Source organism: Elgaria multicarinata, chromosome 8 (assembly GCF_023053635.1).
Source record: "Elgaria multicarinata webbii isolate HBS135686 ecotype San Diego chromosome 8, rElgMul1.1.pri, whole genome shotgun sequence".
NCBI classification, from domain to species: domain Eukaryota; kingdom Metazoa; phylum Chordata; class Lepidosauria; order Squamata; family Anguidae; genus Elgaria; species Elgaria multicarinata.
The window spans coordinates 98,565,810-98,587,702 of NC_086178.1; the positions used below are offsets into that span (position 1 = coordinate 98,565,810).

Consider the following 21,893-nt stretch of genomic DNA (forward strand, 5'->3'; position numbering starts at 1 on the left):
CATCACATCTACTTTTTTTTTTCTGGTATGCACCCACAATTTTGACCTCTGTTTCTTTAGCGCGGCAAGTGCTGGTCCCTTTTATGATCATAGCTATATCGGGGGACTCTCTTTTCAACTTGTTTGCTTTCCCATTATTGCACCCGCCCCACCCCACCACTTCTCCTTCCCCCTCCACTTCATTGGTTCTTGTCAGGTGATGGATGTGGGAAGATCTCCCCCTGCTCGCTCTGGCTTTGTGGTCTAGCATTTTACCGATTCACCGTTTAATTGGCTGGGCGCCATTTCTGCAGGCAAGGAGGATGGGGTTGGAGCAGCAAAAGCCCGTTCAACCAGCTCATTTCGTTCGACACAGTGTACTTGAGGAGAACCGCCGCACCCTCCTCTTTTGTCAGCAAGCACACATTCAAAGCACCCCCACAACAAAACAAAAAAAGTGAGGATGTCAATACAGGAGGGTGGAAGGATGCTTTAATCCTGCATGGGAAATAAGCTGGACTTTCCCCGCTCTAAGAATTCACAAAAAATGGAAGGGAAGAGATGGGGTGATTGCGTTGCAAAACCACAAACCAGGCAAGACAAGAGTGTGATAATAGAATGAAGAGAGAAAGAATAAAAGAAGATGGGCCTGGTTCACACAAGAGGTGGAAATGTACAGTCCTGACATGGTGGAATGGACTGCACTAGTTCATTCAGACTGTGGGTGAACACACAAAAAGCACATATCCAAGTGCTTTTTGTGTGTTCCTTGGTATTTTTAAAAAACCACTCCTCTAAGTAAAGCCCTAAAACGACAAGGAACTAACTGAGATAGAGTCTCTCTCTCTTTAATACAAGAGGGCATCAGAAGTGGCACACACTTCACCTGCAATATGATGTGATGCACTCTACAACCTCATTGCACAGCATGTACTGAGCAGTCCATGTTCAGGGACAGAGAGTTGAAGATCCTTCCAAGTAAAAACTAGATGAGAGCTTAGAAAGTGTCAAGAAGTCAATACAAGCCTAAAGGAAAAGATAGTTCTCGAAGTTGGCTGAGCAAGACAACAAGGAGGATACTGCAGTGATCTAGATAAGAGATCAGTGGAGTTTGAACATACAGTCCCTTCACCATATGTACCAGCTACAAATTGGCATCCACGTTCATGCACAAGACACAGTAATTCTGCCTAAGTCTGCACTGCAATTTAGTTCATTTTGGCCAATGCTGTGTTGGTTCACACTGCTGCCTTCACATCTGTATCTGGTTATCTGCTCCTTTCAGTACCCTTGCATTAAATATGCATGTTGCCGTGTCCATATGCATGGAATTCTACTGGGACTGTAAGAACTATTTGGCCATCCTCTCTCTCCCAGGCCCATGGTTTCAAGTATGTGAAGGCAGGTTTCCATAAAGAGGCATCCCCCTCCCCCTTTCGGTACTTGGATTTTTGCACTTATCAGGACATGGCAAAAGAGTTGCAGGCCTGTGCCATTTCCACTACCACATTAATTCTTCAACAAATCCGGGCCAAGTACGTGTGATGGCAAGAGACCAGAGGCTCTTTACATATATTTCCACATTTAAAGCTGGGAGGGGTGCAATTTTAAACACAAAACAATCCCAAACTCTTCCTCTCCAACCCCAGTCTGTCCCTTGGGGTAATTCCCAGCTCCTCCACCCCAGCTGGGCTCCAACACTTGGATTTTTAAAATGTGTTTTACTTCTATACTGTGATATCAGACGGATAATTTTTGTTATAAGGCGGTTTATAAACATGGAAAATAAAATAAACATAAATACATTAGAAGTGGACTAGGGAGAAAGGGTGCAGGGGGAAAAGCAGCAGACCATAGATGTAAGGTGAAAAGATCACCTCCTGGCCCATTATGTGCTTTAAATTGCATCCCAACCTGCTTTACACATACTTGGAAGCAGATCAGCATTTTGATTTTATTTAAATTTTAAAAATGTATAGCCCATTCTTCAATGTAAACACATTTCCAGAGTGACTTGTGAAATTATAGGCAATGAAGTTTAACATACAACAACAGAATAAAACAGCAACATAAAGCAATTAGTGGAAATCATAAGCCTTGAAAATAAGAGAGGCCTTTGGCTAGTGCCAAAAAAGACAAACTAGCTGCCAGATGAGCCTTCCGGGAAAGAACATTCCATAAACATGGTGCCACAACTGAGAAGGCCTCTCCTCAATTTCCAGTTGTCCTCATGTTAGAAGGGTGTGCCCCCAGACTTGAATGAACTGACAGCTTCATGTTCAAGTAGATGATCCTTCAGACACTCAAGTTCCAAGTTGTGTAGTGCTTTGAAGTAAAGCATCAGCACTTTGCCCAGAAGAGGTTAACCACCATATTGGTGGACAGTTAATCTGCCCTAAAATAGTACTTCCGTCGTCTCTGGGTTGAGCTTCTATTTATTGAACCTAAAGCAACAGCTTTAGAACATAAGAAGAGCCAAGCTGGATCAGACCAAGGGTCTATTTAGTCCAACATTCTGTTCACACAGTGAGTATCCAGCTGCCCATGGGATACCCACAGGCAGGATGAGTACAATAGCACCCTCCCCACTCCCATGTTCCCCAGCAACTGGTGTATATATGCATACTGTGTTTAATACTGGAGGTAGCATAGAGCCACCAGGACTAGTATCCACTGATAGTCTTCTCCATGAATTTGTCCAATCGCCTTTTAAAACCATCCAAATTGGTGGGCATCACTATGTCCTGGAGTAGCAAATTTCATAATTTAACTATGCACTGTGTGAAGAAGTACAATCAGCTTCATGGGATGACCCTGGGTTCTAGTACTATGAAAGAAGGAGAAAATGGCTCTCTGTCCACATTCTCCACACTATGCATTATTTTGCACACTTTCTCCACACCATGCATTATTTTGCACACCCCTATCATGTCTCTGCTTACTCACCTCTTTTCTGAGCTAAACCATTGCAGCTCTCATAATCTTTCCTCATAGGGGAGATGCTCCAGCCCTTGATGATTTACTTGCCTTTTTCTGCACTTTCTCCAACTCTACAATATTCTATTTTAGATGCGGTGATATTATACACAGTATTCTAACTGTGGTCACATCATCATTTGTATAAGGGCAGTTTAATTGTTCTTGACAGTTTTATTTTCAATTCCTTTCCTAATTATGCTTAACATGGAATTTGCCTTTTTCACAGTAGCTGCACTCTCAGTCAACATTTTCATCGACCACTTTCAGTTTAGCATGTGTACTGCATCATCTGGATAAGATGAAAAAGTGGTAGAGTTGAGGGTCACCAATATATTAGCAAGTGACACCTCTCTCCACATCCACAAGTGACCTCAAATCAGCAGCTTGATTGAAGATGTTGAGAATCATAGGAGACAAATGGAACCCCTAGCATAAAAATCACAGGGCTCAGCCGCTCTACCAGCATTACAGCTAGTTTGGCCCAGCATACAGAACAACTCTTTAGCCCTGCTGTGCCTAGGAATGAAAGCTCACTTGAGGTCGTTTCAGCTTCCTGCTTTCTTCAGCTCAATATCTCTTATAAAATGATGTAGGAAGTAGCTACAGAAAGGCTGCTCTAGATAAAAACTGCTTGGCTGTGCGTTTAAGCTGTTTGTGCCTAATAATTTAATTATTTTGCCTCTATCTGCCATGTCTCATTCTGGACCTGGTACCAGCTCCAAATCCCACCTGGTCTGCTTTGACTCTTCCCTGACAATTTGCCTTAAGTTTTCTTCACCTGCCCTTTGGGCCCTGATCTAACTATATCATCCCATCTTGGCTTACTGCCTTACAGGGTAGCAATTCCCAACAGTTTTTAAAATTCAGTCCTTTCTCCTATGGAGGTCTCAGAATGGCACAGTCCGGTTATCAATCAATAGCAAAAGGTCAGCCGAGAGAGTTCAGATTAGGTAATGCCCGTTGCTTGAATAAATGACAGAAACATGGAAGTGGTGAAAAACAAGTCATTTTAGTGTATTCTAGCAAAATCCATTTCCCTCTAAGCTTGGGATAAGATTGCCAAGGTTCACCGGAGCTCTCAGCAGATTTTTTTTTTCCAAAAGTCCAATTATTGTTTTCAAAACCATCTATGCAAAATAGCGCCTGCATTCAAGCGTGAACAGAGACAAGAACACTTTGTGATAACAATAAAACTAAAATTGATTAATGATTCAGCTACAAACACCACAATGGAAATTGATTCAGCTACCAACACCACAACACATCATAACATATTGAAAGAAATACTTTCAAGGTCAGACAAGGGATGTGACAAAACATCCAAGCTTTTGAAATAAAGTTTCAGCTAAGGCTTTCTTTACAATGGGAAACTTTTTTCAGTGTATTATAGATTATATTTGGTTACATTCCTAATACAAGAAAGAAATGAAAGCAGGTTCTGTGCCAAGAAATCATCATACACACAGGAAAAAAGAGAGAATATTCACAGTAATTATGATGGGATGTGTTATGGGGGGGAAATTAACATCCGCTTTATGTATCACACAGCATGAGCGGGTATAGCATAGTAGCTAAACGTAGAAATTCAGACATCTCTACATAAATCTTACCTCCGCATTAAATTCACTTAATAGGCTTACGGAATCCACTATTGCTCAGTGGAGTGTCTATTATCAGCTTCGGCTGATACGCCAGCTGCGCCCCTTCCTAGAGTCGGAAGACGTAAAGACGGTAGTGCACACGCTGGTAACTTCGAGGCTTGACTTCTACAATGCGCTCTACATAGGGCTACCTTTGTGCCTAGTCCGGAAACCTCAACTAGTTCAAAATATGGCAGCCAGGTTGGTCACTGGTACACCTAGGGGTGACCACATTACACCAGTCTTAAAATCTCTTCACTGACTGCCAATTAGTTTCCGGGCAAAGTATAAAGTGTTGGTTATCACCTTTAAAGCTCTACGTGGTTTGGGTCCAGGCTACCTGTGGGATTGCCTTCTCCCGTACAATCCACCCTGCACACTCAGGTCCTCTGGGAAGAATTTACTCCAGCCAACAAAAAAAAGGCTGACAACTATTACCCAGAGGACTTTTTCTTCTGCCGCTCCCAGTTTGTGGAATGGCTTGCCGGAAGAGATTCATCAACTTAACAGTCTTCCAGAATTTAAGAAAGCCATAAAGACTGATTTCTTCTGGCAGGCCTACCCAGTTGAATTTGGTGTGCTGCTTTTAATGATACCCAGTTGGTGTGCTGCTTTTAATGATGCACTGGTTTTAAACGTTTGAATTACCATATTTCTTCGATTCTAAGATGCACTTTTCCCTCCATATAAATATCTCTAAAACCGGGGTGCATCTTAGAATCGCAGGTGCATTTATTATTTCTTAGAATCAAAGTTTTTTTCTCTGTTGGTGGTACTGAAATTAGTGTGCATCTTACAATCGATGGTGTCTTAGAATCGAAGAAATACGGTAGTTGTATGTATTTTATGGTGTTTTTATTTGTGTTGTACCCTGCCTCAATCCAGAGGGAGAGGTGGGTAACAAATAAAATTATTATTATTATTATTATTATTATTATTATTATTATTATTATTATTATCTCAGCCCAACCCAACCCCTTTCCCAACATGACCAGAAGCAGTAGCTCAATGTCACTAGCTGATTTAATCCAGACAAAACAGAAGATTATTGACCTTTGAATAGCCTGTTTGGGATGGTTACAGTCCCCCGGAAGAATCAGGGCTCCAGCTTGGGAGTGTTCCTAAACCCAACAGTGCTTCTGGATGGCAGATGAAGCTGTGAGTGCTTGGGCCTAGCTTTGGCTGGTGTGCCAGCTGCATTGACAACAAGATAAGGTTCTTGTCGCATGCACTAAACTTCAGCTGGTCCAAAATGAGGCAGCTTGGGGGCTTAACCTTGGTCAGTTTTTTTTTTGGGGGGGGATACTGCTATTCCAGCAGCAGTACTAGCTTCTGGTGCATTTCTGAGTCCAATTAAAGCCCCAAACTGTCTCCTCCTCCACGATCCTGCCCATCTACTGATGGTGTTGCTTGTGCAAACGACAACATTTATACTTTTGATGATGCAATCTGAGACATGCTTACCTGGGAAAGCTTCAGTAAACAGAGTAGGACTTATTTCTGAGTAAGCATACATAGGATTCTTTTGTGAAAACTGCTTTGCAAGGGTTTTTACACCATAAGCATTGCTCTGTAAATCTCATAAATATGCCAGAATAGTACAAGTTTACATGCTTGTTATAAATTATGCAGTAGGAACAGAGAAATGCAGAATTTGGAAATTGTGAAGTACAGGTAATGCAATTCGGGTAGCATTCCAAGGCCACTATCAAGGTGCTTTATCAAGGCACCTAAAAACAGAGTTGAAATTCCACACATTGCCCTTAACTTATTTTAAATATTTATTTTATTATTACATTTATCTCCCACCTCTTTTCCTCTTTCAACAAACCCAAGGCAGCTGACACGGTCGTCAACCTCACCATTTTATCCTCACAACAATTCTGTGAGGTACATTAGTCAGTGAGGCAGTGACTGGCCCAAAGACAGACAGACAGTCAGTCAATTAGTCTCTCTCTCTCTCTCTCTCTCTCTCTCTCTCTCACTCTCTCTCTCTCACACACACACACAGTCCGCCCAACACTCTAATCATTACACCATACTGGTTTTTATCTGTTTTTTAATCTACCATAACATGAAACAGGGCAAGTTTCTTTTAAAACCAGTTTGCCTTATTATTTAACCCATTTATAGTGTATTCCTCTTCCAAGGAATTCAGGGCAACATACATGGGATTACTTCATTTTATTCTGAACATTAGGTACGCTAAGCCAAGACTCGGCAACTAGCCCGAGGCCACACACAGGATCATGCCTAGCTGGGGATTTAAACCTAGCACTCTTTACCCACCTACTCCAAGCAGTGCACTCTCAGTGCTATTAGTATGTCTGTCCTTTAGAAACAGTAGCTTCCAATTAATTGTACAGTGCTGTTGTGTAGGGATGGACAGGAGAATTTTGTGCGGTTCACATTTGTAAGCAAATTGATCTAATCTGTTGCATTAAAAATTGCAATATGATGCAGAAACTGGACAGAATAGCTTATGACTGAACAGTTGAGAAACTGATACGGACCAGATATAGATTGATTCATCCATCCCTACTGTTGCAGCTATCCAGGCCAGGATCCACGTAAACAAAATGCATGCATGGGAGAAAACTGCATGCGCAACTGGAGTTTTGCTAACTGGATGGCTTTTCTCTTTGGCAGAGTAAACAGCAAGCACAGCTACAGCTGTGTGCATGATTCTTTCCTATCAATACATATCTAGATTTTGGCTTTCGTCATTTTTAGTTTTTCATCCTGCAGCTGCTATTTCTCCTTAAATAGGTGCAAGGGGTTCATCTTCCAAAAGAAGACGGGGACAAAGAAATAGGCGCAACATTCACTCTTTAAAGCATATTTCTAAGGAAGATGCACATGAGTATTAATGGCAGGAAATTTAAAACAAACAAGGGAAGGAGAAGAAAGTTATTTTGGAACATGAAAAGCAATGGAGAATTAATGAGGTAGGAAAAGTCCAACAGCTGGGAGATTGGTTAAAGAACACAGCTAATCAAGACTATTAATAAGGAGAGCCAGAATTCAGAGAGGGGTCAGGATGGGAGAAAGAGTCCAGGTCAGAGAGGTAGGCTGCAACTAATCTTGGTCTCTTGCACTAGATCTTTCTTAGGAATACATTTGCTCTGAAGTAGCTTTTATGATTTGTGCATGGTAGATTAGATACTTGACAGCAGCAGGGTAAACCCAAGTTATTTTGCTGCCAGAGGTGAAGGAGAAGATGGGCACTCCTCCCTCCCCCCCCCCCGCCCAATTCCTTGCACAGAAGGCAACTGGATGGGCAGTTGAGTCTAACTCTGGAGATGGGACAGGATCCTCCACTGCCGGCAAGGGCAGCAGGTTAGTTGAGGGGACACAGGGCAGGTTTCATGGAACACACAGCTCTGTGTTTCCACACCTCCCTACTCCTCGCTTACCACTCCATCTGGTGCCTGCTTACTATCCATTCAAGGAAACGCTGCAATGCAGCACCACCAGTGTCCGTCATATGAGCAGAGTAACACTTGTGCACACAGGACACCTACTGGAGTGCGAAGCCTGGATGGCCGGCATGCTCAGCCATGGGCTTTGCCAATGACTCTGTGATGCGTTGGGAGAAGGTGACTAGACAAGACAGCCAGACAGTCCAGGCTTGCAACAAGCAAGCATCACTGCCCTCAGCTCAGGAGAATGGAAACAATCAAAGGGGGCTCAGGAGGAATGGCCAGCAGCAGGCGCTGTCACCCCACAGCATCTGTCCCCACGAGCAGCTGCCTCCCTCAATCTAATGGCAGAGCCTGCTCTAGCGGAACACCAGGACACTGCTCACACCAGAGTCAAAAGTTTTAGCCTCCCCCCCCCCCAAAAAAAAACCCACAAAGGGTAAAAAGGAACAGCTACAACAGATGACAGGATAAATAAATCAGAAAAATTCCATCAGAAGCAGAATCAAGGAACAAGTGGCACACCGATATAGATAGACATCAAAAGATCAAGGTATCTGTAGCTGTGTTGGTACTATACAATGAAAATTGGCAATCTCTTTAATTGGACCAGCTAGAGATCTACAAAACAATGGTGCAACCCTCAAAACTTCAACAGTTTTGCAAGTTTTCAAAATGTTCGGCGTACCATATTCTGAAAGATTTGAAGATCTTCCAATTTATCTAAACATCAGGTTGATGATTGTATCTTATATACAATAGCATATGTCCATAGTAACTGTAGGAACATTAGTAACAGAATATAACTGCCACGGTGGGTAAGTCAATGGCCCATCTTGCACAGTACTGCATTTCCAACAGTAGTTGGACAGAGGTCATAAGGAGGGTGTGCTAGCCATCCTAGTTTGTCCGCAGAATCTGGTATTCAGAGATATATTTTATTATTTATTTATTTATTACACTTATATACCACCCCCATAGCCAGGGCTCTCTGGGCGGTTTACAGAAATTCTAAAATTAAGATAAAAACGGGTATACAAAATTTAAAATTCTAAAACACAGAACATATACACATAAAGCATTAAAAACTGTTAAAAAACTAAACACGTGGGTGATTAAGATGTGCTGCCATATGCCTGGGCAAAGAGGAAAGTCTTAACCTGGCGCTGGAAAGATAGCAGCTTCTGAACATGGTGGATCCACTCTTAGCTTTCAAGGCTAATATCCACAGACAGTCCCAACATCCATGAATTAGTCCTTTTTTAAAGTCACTTGCTCCTGAAGCAACGCATTCTATAGATTCCATCCTTTTGCTAAGAATTCCATAGCTGTTCGTTTGTATCACCCAGAGTCTACTGACAATCAGTTGCATTAGTTTTCCTGAGTTCTAGTTTTTAAGCCAGAAGATAAGTATGTGAGGGACCTAGTTAAATTAAAAGACTATAGACTATTCTATTGACATAAATAAGGCTCATTTCCAGTTAGGTATGTTGTCTCCTAAGGTAAAACACTTCTTGAAAGATATACATTGCACAAACACACACAACTGCATGACAAAACACAGTCCACTCACCACATACTGTCAGGCATGTGACCATCCCCTCCTTTTTTCAGTCCAGGAAGGCAGCAAAAAGACAATGTTTATTAAGCCACTTGTTGAATATCCATACACGGATGACGAACTTCTTTCAAGCTAATGGGACACATATCTTAGGCCTACGTCTGAAGATAATAAAATTGGAAGAGACAGGATTGGTCTCTCACAAAGACAAACACTGCATTATGAACTGACTGGTCATGGTGAGCAATTGATCTCTATCAGAGCTTGGGATTTTTAGTAAAAGCCATATCTGTAACGTGATTGAGCATTTTATTTTCTGCCACAAAGCCTTGTTCGATGGGACCACTAACACATGGAACTGAACATCATTTGTGAAAGAGTTGAACAAAGGACCGTGGCAAATGGCCGAGATTCAAGCAAGGTCAGGTGTTCAGCGAGGTACCACAGCTGCTGGGTACAGTTCTAAATGCAATTAAAGGCTTGATTAATGATCCAGAAGAAAGAGAACATATAATGGTGACTTTGCCAATGATATTAAATTGGAAAAGGTAGCTGCAATGTGAAAATGACTGGATATCTCAAACAAATGTTTTGTTTTGTTTAGAAAAGAAAAGGAAGAATGGATGCTGAACAATTCAGGAAAATAAACTAGACAAAAACCACACAACAGAAAGGAGTGACAGAGAAAATTGCCTGCTAGGAAGTAAACTGTGAAAGAATTTACAACAATTTCATAAACTAACCATGGAGCATAAAATCCTCACCGAGTGCCTCTTTTCAAAGAAATCCCAATGGAATGAATAGGCACTATGCAGAGGTATCCCTTGGAGGTCTCTTTGCAATAACTGAAGAAAAATACTTCTGGCTAGAGGCAACATGACTTTGGAGCCAAGATATGACATCATAATGACTGCATATTTTACATCACTTCCCATCCAATCATAGCTTCTGAAACAGCTTTCAACATGAACCTTAAAACTAACTGGATAAACAGCTACAGAAAATGTGACATAAAGAAGGCCAACTCCCTTTTAGGTATTATTAGAAAAGGAATTGAGAATAAAACTGCCAGTTATCATACTGCCTTTATACAAATCTATGGTGTGACCACAGAATACTGTGTACAGTTCTGGTCACCGCACCTTAAAAAAGGATATTGTAGAACTGGAAAAAGGGCAGAAAGGGGCAACTAAAATGATCAAGGACTGGAGCATCTTCAGTCCCTTGATCATTTTGTGTGCGTCCCCCTCCTTTTTATTTGTGCTCATGTACCCTATTCAGGTATATTGCCTGAATAGGGCTATGCTATAATATTTAAACAAGACAGCTGGGGAAAGTGCAGAAAAAGGCAACTATGAGGGAAAGTTACAACAGCTAGGATGATTTAGCTTGGAAAAAAGGAAGCTAAGGGAAGACATGATAGAGGTGTACAAAAGTATGCATAGTGTGGAAATGTGGATAGGGAGACTTTTTCTCCCTCTTCCATAATACTAGAACCCAGGTCGTCCCATGAAGCTGATTGGTGGAGGTTCAGGACAGATAAAAGGATGGCTTTAAAAGGGGGCAAGATAAATTCCTGGAAGAGAAGGCTATCAATGTCTACTAGTCCTGATTGCTATGTGCTACTATCTCCAGTATCAGTGGCAATAAGCCTATATACACCAGCTGCTGGGGAACACGGGTGTCGAAGATGCTGTTGCTCAACTAAAGCTCAACTAAAAACTTTTCTTTTTCCTAAAGCTTTTAAAACTTGATGTTGTGCGGACTTTATACTGTTAGTTTTACCCTACCCTGTGCCTGCTTACCCTACCCTGTGCCTGTTTGCATTCTCTTCCCCTCCTTATTGTTTTACTATGATTTTATTAGATTGTAAGCCTATGCGGCAGGGTCTTGCTATTTACTGTTTTACTCTGTACAGCACCATGTACATTGATGGTGCTATATAAATAAATAATAATAATAATAATCGTGTCCTGCTTGTGAGTCCCTGCTTGACAGCTGGTTAGCCACTGTGTGAACAAAGTGTTGGGGCATGTCTACAAAAAGGGTTTGCCCCAGGGGACTTTGCAGTAGCGGCACATCATCTACATGACGCAGCCACCATTACGAAGCCATCCAGGGCCAAACCCTGGAAACTCCGCTCCAAAAAAGTTGGGCGCTTATCCTGACTTTTTTTGGCAGCGTAGCCCATTGCGCCCCCTGATTAGTCGCCATGGGTGGCCCCGTGCCTGTAAAAGTTTTTTTTTAAAAAAAACAACAACAAAGGGGGGAGGGAGGAGAGGAACGGGGCCATTCCTCCCCCCCTCTTTTTAATTTTTTTTATTATCTGTATCTCCGCAGCTGCACAGATACAGATAATACAAATAAAAAGAAATTGGGGGGGGGAGAGGAATGGGCAGCCAGAGGGAGGAGAGAAGAGATGGTTTACCCTGAGTCCCTGCCCCTCTCCTCACATCCTCCCTCTGGCTGCCTGTTCCTCCCATTTTTATTATTATTATCTATATCTGTGCAGCTGTGGAGATACAGATTTTTTTTTAAAAAAGGGGAAAGGAACAGCCCTGTTCCTCTCCTCCCCCCTGCCCCATTTTTATTTTTATTTTACTTTTAGGAAACGAGAAAGTTCACACTTGAGTTCCTTTCTGTGCAGATGTTGGGAAGGAATGCAAGTGTGGACATAAGGTGCCTTCAGTGCCAAAGCACCGCCGTAAAGACAGGGTCCTGGACTAGATGGACCCTTGGTCTGATCCAGCATGGCTCTTATGTTCTTAGGTTGGCCTTTCCCCTCCCTGTTTGTTATCGTGATTTTAGAATGGAAGCCATATGGCAGGGTGTTTTGTATTCTGTTATATTTTGTTCTTTACAGCACCATGAAAATTGATGGCGCTATATAATTATTAATAATAACAGTGCCTCTAAAAAACAAACAGCAAAAGTCTGTTTAATTTTATTTATTTTTTAAAAAAGGTGCTGCTTAAAGAAGAGTCACAGAAAAGACCAGGCGAGAACAGAGCTAATGATCCACAAGAAGAAATTAGAAAAATATATGGCCTTGAGACATCTTACATATGGATTTGAAGTATTTGAAGAATGTGAGTAAGGAAAAACGGGGGATTGCGAAGTCAAAACAAATATATAATTTTTTATAACATTTTAAATAGAGGCCAAGGAAAGGAGCATTCTAATGTCTGTTCTGAAAAAGGTCTGCTATACTGGAGTCCATTTGTGCTATCTTTACACAATGCCCAATAAATTAATGGAATTCACTGCCCCAAAACGTGATAGCCACAAATTTAGATAGTCTTAAAGGGGGATTACACTTCCCTGTCCTTTAATTTGTCTATCAACTGCTATAAGCCATGTAGTGCTATGGGACCAGCTTAAGCAACAGCAAGGTCTTAGAATCAAAGAACCATAGAATAGTAGAACTGGAACAGGCTTATAAGACCATCAAGTCCAACCCCCTGCTCAATGCAGGAGTCCACATTAAAGCATACTTGACAGATGGCTGTTGAGCTGTATCTTGAGTGCCTCTAATGTGGGAGATCCCACTACCTGCCTAGGTAATTGGTTCCATTGTTATATTGCTCTAACTGTCAGGAAGTTTTTCCTGATGTCCAGCTGGAATCTGGCTTCATGTAACTTGAACCCATTATTCTGTGTCCTGCACTCTGGGACAATTGAGAAGAGATCCTGGCTCTCCTTTGTGTGACAACCTTATGGAAAGACCGTATTCTCCTTTACAAGCCTTCAGGAGAGAACCTTTTCTTGGTCCCACCATCATCACAGGTATACTTGGTGGGAACGCAGAAGAGGGCCTTCTCGGTGGCTGCTCCAGGGCTCTGGAACTCCCTCCATAGGGAAGCTAGAATGACTCCCTCCTTGGTGTTCTGCCAAAAGCAGGCAAAACCCTTTTTGTTCCAGCAGACTTTGGCAAATAGTTTGGACCTCTGTTTATGCATTGGCCTGTTTAAAAATTGTTACTTCTATTTTGACTGTTTTAATATTGAAGCACATTTAATCATACCTTTAACTTTTGTATATTTCTATTTATTTAATTATATATGTTTTAATTTTGTAAAACTGCCTTGAGGCCCAGTATTGGGAAAAAGGCTGGATACAAATAATAATAAAATCATCATCATCGTCATCTTTCAAGTACTTGAAGAGTGCTATTATGTCTCCCCTCAGTTTTCTCTTCTCAAGGTTAAACATTCCCAGTTCTTTCAGTCTATCCTCATAGGGCTTTGTTTCCAGACCCCTGAACATCCATCTTGTTGTCCTGCTCACAGACTTTCTTGAAAACATTTGGCTGATCACTGTGGGAAATGAGATGCTGTGGTCTGAACCAGCAGGTCTCTATTAAGAAATAGTTTACAGAACAAATGTAAGAGCCATACGTGTATAGAAGCTTCAGTGAAAAAATATTCACACACACATGGGGTTGGATCCAACATTGCGCAATGTAACTTTCCCATCCTCTCCTCTCCCTGCATCTCCCCATGTGATCCCCAAATCTGCTCCAGAGGGTCACCCTACCCTACCAAGGAGATTAGTGGAGTGCGGGGAACTGAGAAATCAGTTTCATTACCAGCTTCCCTTCCACTGGCACAAAGGCACCTTTGGAGACAACCCATGAAATCCAACTGGCTAACCAAGCAGAGTTTTCATCCCTACTTTTTTTACACACACACAGCCAATACAATGATCACATATAGGCCTGTGTCTATTAAGACCTTAAAGAAAAGACAATGCAAGGAGTATTTATGATGAAGAAAAAGGGGATTAAAAGATTTAAGAGATTTGTGCCTTCAGGAAATAGCTGAGTTGCAATCTGGATCTCCTCCTGTTGACTTTTGAGACTTATGTGGTTGATGCTATACTAATAAATATTTTGGTTTCACTCTCAGTATAAAAAATTCTTTTGAGTTGTTATATTGTCACCACCTCCCCCACACCTCTGCAATTATGTAACTTTTAACCCAGATATTGGAAGATAGAATGTGCATGCCAACAACGGCTCAACGAACAAACAGTAAGATAACCGAACGAAACCAACATTAGATAATTACAGTTTGTATACATCTACAAATACTAATGCAATTCAGAAACACAAGAGATCTTCAACTGCTAAGCTAGAGGCCACAGATACCTAAGGTTTGGAAAAGGGATAGTACAATGGAATGAAAGCATATTAGTGTGGATTCAGTAAAATAATGAGTATTACAACAATTTACTGTAATTGCTATTTCACATAAATAGCAGTAATAAGGCAAACATAAGACAACAGTGGTTGCTACCCACCCACCCATTTTGTTACTCACCACTGCACAGAGGTTACTAATACACTGATTGCAAAGAAAAAGGCAGTTGTATGTAAACATACATCAGTACTACAGAACTGAACACTCTCTTGAGATGGATGGGGGCCCTCTTGTATGTAGAAGAGTTCCACGTGTACATTTCAACCTACATAAAAATAGAATTCTGGATTGGGGCTGAAAAGTTTATTACGTTCCTATGGCCCATTACAATCTACAGAAGAGGTTCGGTAATGACTGAAGGGTAGTTTGAGCCTGTGCCCAGAGGCCTTTAGCTACTATTGTAAAACATTTATTCAAAACAGGCTTTATAATACCTGTAGACTAGTTTTTCCCTGCATCTGTTTAATTTTTTTGTTGTTGCAACACCTAATATTGATATTTTATTTTATTCAATTAATATTTGCTGTGAACCACTTTGAAAAAGGATTTTGCTCTGGAAAAATGACATTTGAATCTTTGACTAGTACTTTGGAATAGACAGTTGTAGTTCTGTGTTAATGTTTTGGATTCTCAGATGGCCATCAAGGAAATTAATGAGCTGGAAAAGCAAGGGATCAAAAATTAATACAATATAAATTACATTCTCAATGTAGTCTTATCATCAACTGAAGTATTTTATCCCAAATGTTTAACGAATATTTTGACCTTATATTAGCTATAAATAGGACTAAATCAGTGGTTCTCAACCTGGGGCGCTCCAGATGTGTTGGACTGCATCTCCCAGAATGCCCCAGCCAGCAGAGCTGGCTGGGGCATTCTGGGAGTTGTAGTCCAACACATCTGGAGCGCCCCAGGTTGAGAACCACTGGACTAAATGGTTACAAAGCAAGCAACATTTCAAGTCAAAGCAACTTACATGATTGTAGAAAAAATGCCGTAGTTTTAAAAAGAGTTACAGGACTACCACTACCGCAATATGTTAGTAGGTTTAAATATATGCATGCGTAAGAAATGTTGATTTTAACTACGGAACATAATGTACATTGTGCTATGTGTTCCTACGTCCCTTTCACATTTTTTATATACATCATTGTCAACCAGCATTGTTAGTGGTTGCCTGATTAGATTTACCTTGTGTGAATTAAATGAAAGCTAACGGATTCCAAATAATATATATTTCCCTGATGGGAAAGGTTATCAAAAAGAAAGAAAAAATGGGCTGCAACGCTGTACTCTAGATTTCAGTGAGACTTGCACACACACCAAGTGGGTGAAAGACCATGAAATGAAATCATTAGTCAGTTTGAAAGGAGAAAGGTAAAGGAGCTGAACACCCAGTGATTTCAAAGGAGTGAGAATTGCCGTGATTAAACCCAAACCTGCCCTCCCCCTTAAATTGCTGCTGTGCAACAGCCATTCATTTCAATGGAGTTTTCACAGAAGCAAGAGCCACTGAAATGCTCCTTGCACTGCAGAACTGCTTGATGGATTGCACCCCATAATGCTTTTTAAAAAAAAAAAAAAAAAAAAAAACACCTTTGTCCTGTATATGGTGTTACACATTATAGGCAACTAATCATATGTTGCTCTGCTAAAAGGTTGGGTCACTTTTTCCCCTTCTGCTTTTCCATGCAGGCATTTTTGGGTCTTAAGTGCCACCTGTTGGAAACAAATTATGTTTCAAGTACTTTTCTACACCCAATTCTGCGCACTCCTGATAAAACGTCATGTGAAAGCATGCGTACATATTCTTTCCTTAAATGCCTGCTTCTAATATTCAAAATAATGCCTCTGTGAGAATGCCCACTTCAAAAAACACCAGCGCTAATAAGCTTTGCACTAGTGGGGCACTTTGAGGATCAGAACAGCAGTTTAATTTTCACACATATTAGCTAGGTATACAAAATCTATGGGATAAACAGTTGGCATCCCCACCCACCCACTGTCAATATCTGGGGATGGGAAGAATACCCCAAGTATATTCCTATTGGATTTCATCATACAGAACAATTAATTGAATGTTATTAAGGCAACCCAACATGGGTTTTATCCAAATACAAGATCAGAGTCATAAGATACAAACATTACATTATTCACTATTATTGTTCTCTTGTACAGAACAATTAATTAGACTATGCTGAATCAATTAGCAACCTACCACAATTAAGTTTGCAAGCTTTACTACACTTTGCTTGAGACAAGCAAAAGAGAGTGAGAAGTGCATAATGCATCTTCAATATACTTCTTTCCCAAATATCTCTTGTATCAATGAACACAAATGTACATAAAATATATTGTTTCATATTTTAGAAAAACAGTGCAATTAAGTAAAATTGATGAAAATATGCTACATTACTGTGAATATGCTACTGACAGAAAACAAGCTTTACTGCTTTGTTGTTGCCAATGCAATGTAGGTAGGCTTCCCTCACCAGAAATGTTAGTGTAATTGTAACCAAAAATATAAAGCCTTGTTTTCCCATGAAATATACATGGTATTTGTGGACACTCAAGTATAAACCCCAAAATGTGGCTTAAATTCATAAACTGAACTTGACAAATATTCAACTTTAAAATGATGAAGTCTTGTACTTAAATTGTCCTGGTTTACTGTTGTACTTAAATGCCCCATTATAACAAGCTGGCTATGAAAAGCATTCATAGCATACAGCAAATTTTGGTGGTGTTTTAGCATTTATTCTCTAAGGCATTACTGTCTAAAAACACGTTCTTCTGGTGTTGTTTTAGCACAGTGCTTCCACACTGAAGTTGAGATGTAATTGTATAGAATTAAAAATAAACATTCTTATAATTGCTAGTCTTCAGTGTGGATGCATCAGTATGTAAATTGGCTGTTCCACGATCCTCATTACAGCCTTACAAATGTCTGGGTTTGTGCAGCTCAGACAACCCTTTTGCACTTTAAAACAAAAGTTAATTTGTTAGACCGTTTAAACTTCCCACTCAGCACAATCAGCATTAACAAGCTAGGGCTATATCACCCATCCCTTGCTTTTTAAGATTCTCTACATCCACTCCCTTTCTCTCCCTCCACCCCGCGAATCAACATTTGTGGATACAGAACAAAGGACGTAATATTCGCATACAAAATGCATCGCCTCGAATCTATATTCTGCACTACGTCGGACTGAACCCAGCGAATTTCCGCGGAGATGGGCAATTTTGGAGCCCAAGCCCAAGCCCGAAGAGATGCCGTAACTGTCCATGGTGCTGAAAAATACAACCTCTCCCCCTTTTCCCTTCCCTTTTTATCAACGCAGGCTGCTGCTGTCGCCGCCAAACCGGCGTCTTTTGCCCAACCGGCATGTACCTTCCACCACCCCATTTTCAGAACGAGAGAGATCATTAATTTGGCTTGTGTTTCATTTGTTACAAAACACATACGTGAATTGGCAACAAGTTTTTGCATCAGCAAAAAAGAAGAAGAACGGAATAGGGAGAGAGAGAGAGCTCTCTCTTTTCCTGTTCCTTTAAGCAAGGGATCTCTATTGCGCGCACACCCCACGCAGGACGCCACAAAGGGCTTCGTGCGAGGAGTTCGAGATCGTGGCTTCGCAAGAAGCGACCCCACAGCCGTCCGCTCACGGGAGCCAGATCCGGACGCTCTGGGTACGCGCAAACGTATGCCTAGACCCGCGTCCTTACAGCCCAAAACGTTCACGTTGGAAAGCAGGCGCCCCTCCTTCCCGGTCCTTTAACCAGGCAAACGCTCTGCGAGGCGCAGAGACATCATCATCATCATCATCATTATTATTGGGGGGATCCCCTCTACAAGGTGTGACCCTCTCCCTCCCCTCCCCTCCCCTCCCCTCTTTTCTTGGTTTTGTTCTTTTGTTCTCCAATGACAGAGGAAGACTGTTGGGGGGGGGGGAAGCATTCCCACCTAAACAGGCGCACGATTGGGGAGGGTTAGATAGGGTGGCAACAAAGAACCACACGCCAGCGGGGATTAATTTTGCATTAACAACCGCGATGGGGGTGGGGAGTAACGGCAGGGCGGAAGCATTTCCCCGCCCGGCTCAGCTCAGCCCTCCTTCACCAAGCGCCCGCCCGCCCTCCCCACCGCCCGCTCAAGCCCCGGCACCTCCAAACTCACCGTCCCTGTCACAGAGCTGAATCGCCTCCAAGCTGAGGTTCTTGATGACATCCTCGCAGGGGCTGGTCGGGCTGCTCATGTGATGATCCAAGCGAGGCACCTCCATTGTTTCCCCCCCTGCTTCTCGCCTTTCCGATTTCGATCTGCTTCTGCTTCTCCTGCCCTTTAAACCACGGTGTGGGGTGGGGGGAAAGAGGACACGCTTCGCGATAGCAGCAACTGCAGCAGCGGCTCCCGTCTCGCCTGCGTCTGCCTCGCGCTTTTCCCAGGCTGGCTGCAAAACTGCTGGGTGCAGCAGAGGCGCGCGCGCGCTCTCTCTCTCTTTTCCCTCTCCGGGACTGGCTGGCAAGGCGGCGGGCGCGGATTGGAAGGCACGGGGAGAGGGGAGGGGGAGCGGGAGCGGGCTGCCCGTCACCGCAATGGAGAGGGGGAGTAGGGGGAGGGGCGGCACAGGGAGAGACGCCGCTCGCACTCGTGCCACGCCTGGGGAGGGTGCTCGCCGTTTAAAGGAGCCGCGCGCCGCCGCCACTGCTGAGTCAAGGGCCAGCGCTTGCACCAACTCTACCCCTCTGTGTAACGCAATGCCATGCCGTCGCCTCTAGGCAGCTGCCTCTCCCCGCCGCTCCTTATGTAATGGGTTTATCAGCGAATTAAAAGCAGCAGCCATGGCAGCTGCAAAGAAGGCTCTAATCCCCACGCACCCCCGGCCGACGCTGGCGCGCGTCCGCGCTCGCGCACGCTCTCAATTCCCGCCTTTTCGCTACTCCAATTACACCGCCCTCAGCAGGAGTGCGGAGAGAACGTGCTCCTCGGCCCCACCCTCAGCCGCTTTAAAGCAGTTAAAGCGCTTTATAACTGTTATAAAGTGCTGTAAAGCAGTAGTGTAGATCCTGGCAGCCAGTGTCATACTTTCTCAGCAAGACTACAAACGAGGAGGATCTTGGAATTGTTGGCGACCACAAGCTGAATATGAGCCAACAGTGATGTGGATGCAAAAAATGCAAATGCTATTGTGGGCTGCATTCATAGACGTATAGCTTCCAAATTGCACGAGGTACTGGTTCCCCTCTATTCGGCCCTGGTTAGGCCTCATCTAGAGTATTGCGTCCAGTTCTCCACACCACACTTCAAGAAGGAGGCAGACAAGCTGGAACCTGTTCAGAGGAGGGCAACCAGGATGATCAGGGGTCTGGAAACAAAGCCCTATGAGGAGAGACTGAAAGAACTGGGCATGTTTAGCCTGGAGAAGAGAAGATTGAGGGGAGACATGATAGCAGTCTTCAAATACTTGAAAGGTTGTCACACAGAGGAGGGCCGCAATCTCTTTTCAAGCCTCCCAGAGCGCAGGACACGGAATAATGGGCTCAAGTTACAGGAAGCCACATTCTGGCTGGACATCAGGAAAAACGTCCTGACTGTTAGAGCAGTATGGCAATGGAACCAGTTACCCAGGGAAGTTGTGGGCTCTCCGACACTAGAGGCATTCAGGAGGCAGCTGGACAACCATCTGTCAGGGATGCATTAAGGTGGATTCCTGCATTGAGCAGGGGATTGGACTCAATGGCCTTATAGGCTCCTTCCAACTCTACAATTCTATGATTCTATTTTCTAGCCTTCATAGGAGGAGTGGGGAGCGATATATAGGTTATATTTTGAATAATGTTCCATAATGCTTTCCTTTTCCAGGACGCTTGAGCTTATGAGATGGATTTGTAATGTTGATTAAAATCTTGTTATCTCGCTTATTGAGATGAATTCAATAAGCAATTCAATTCGGCAATAGCAATCTATCTTGCAGGTGTTGATAGGAATATTGCGTTATGATGCTAGCATGATATGAATTTGGTACAGCTATTGAATTCTTTTCTTTCAAAACGTTATAATTATTGGGAATCATATTGTATGTGATCTTGCAAGGTGTATTATCACTAGCCTCTCCAATATAATTCTATGTATATCCACTTGGAAGTAAGCCCCACTTGCTCCCTCCTTCCTACTTGAAATGTTTTCTGTCTGAAAAAGCAGCGGAAACTTTTGAGACAAAAGAACAGACCAATTGCCTACCTAGTCCAGAACCCTGTTTCCCTAACATGGCAAATTGCAGCTTGGCTGGGTAGGGGCATTTAAATCAGGGAAATTATTCCAGGGAAAGGATTTATCTACACTCCCAACAACATCTCATCTGCTTTGGCCTTCATTGATCTGCATTCATAGCTAACATTTGTTCCCTAGATGAACTTAAACCAGTTCAGCCAAGCTGCTCAAACTAGTGTAGTTCAATCTGCATGCTCAGATGCTCAGTGATGTATTACTATCAAGGAAAGAATGAAAAATTTGCTTTGACTTCTCCTGTTTCTTTCATTAGAATGAAGGTAGAGTTGCCACCAAAATGTTGTTTTATTTAAAAAGTTTATATACCCCCCCCGCAAAACTAAGTTTTCTGAACAGTTTACAAGTAAAAGAAATTAAGATCATAAGATATAAAAATACGAATTGTGAAACAAAAAACAGCAGCAAAATAAAATGAACATAAAACTAGCACTAGAGAGCAATATAGTGCACAGATGAGAAGCTGGGGGTGGGGAGAACTCTCCTTGCCCAGCACTTACTGTGCAATGTAGTCTTTTTCAACCAAGGTGCCACCACCCACCTCACCTCATTTTACGTGGACACCCTGAGAACACCCTCATAAAATGAACTCAGGGTCTAGGCAGGTACATTGAAAACAAAGTTCAAAGTGAATTTGAGGGTTTCTTTGCTGGCTGAGAATCTGATGGATTTTAAGGAAAGCCAACCCTTTTGATGAAGTAAATAGATTTTCTTTGGGTGGGAAGAATATTACTGTGAATCTATAAGCTAATAAGTTCACTTTTGCAAATGGAGGCAGAACATTGTATTGAAGGCAAGTGCCCCCATTTGATGACTGTAATATTA

At 42.4% G+C, this 21,893-nt stretch overlaps 1 protein-coding gene across 2 annotated transcripts in view; it reads right to left on the reverse strand.

Moving 5' to 3' along the window:
- PHYHIPL (phytanoyl-CoA 2-hydroxylase interacting protein like) overlaps nucleotides 1-21,893 on the reverse strand; it is a 107,051-nt gene that overhangs the window by 53,744 nt on the left and 31,414 nt on the right. The window contains exon 1 of one of the 2 annotated variants that reach the window (XM_063133099.1): nucleotides 18,960-19,071. The exons of the other annotated variant lie outside the window; for it this stretch is intronic. Within the exon in view, the coding sequence (XP_062989169.1) occupies nucleotides 18,960-19,065 (106 nt within the window). The 5' untranslated portion in view covers nucleotides 19,066-19,071. Of the gene's footprint in view, nucleotides 1-18,959; nucleotides 19,072-21,893 lie in introns of those variants that run through there. 2 annotated transcript variants of the gene reach the window in all.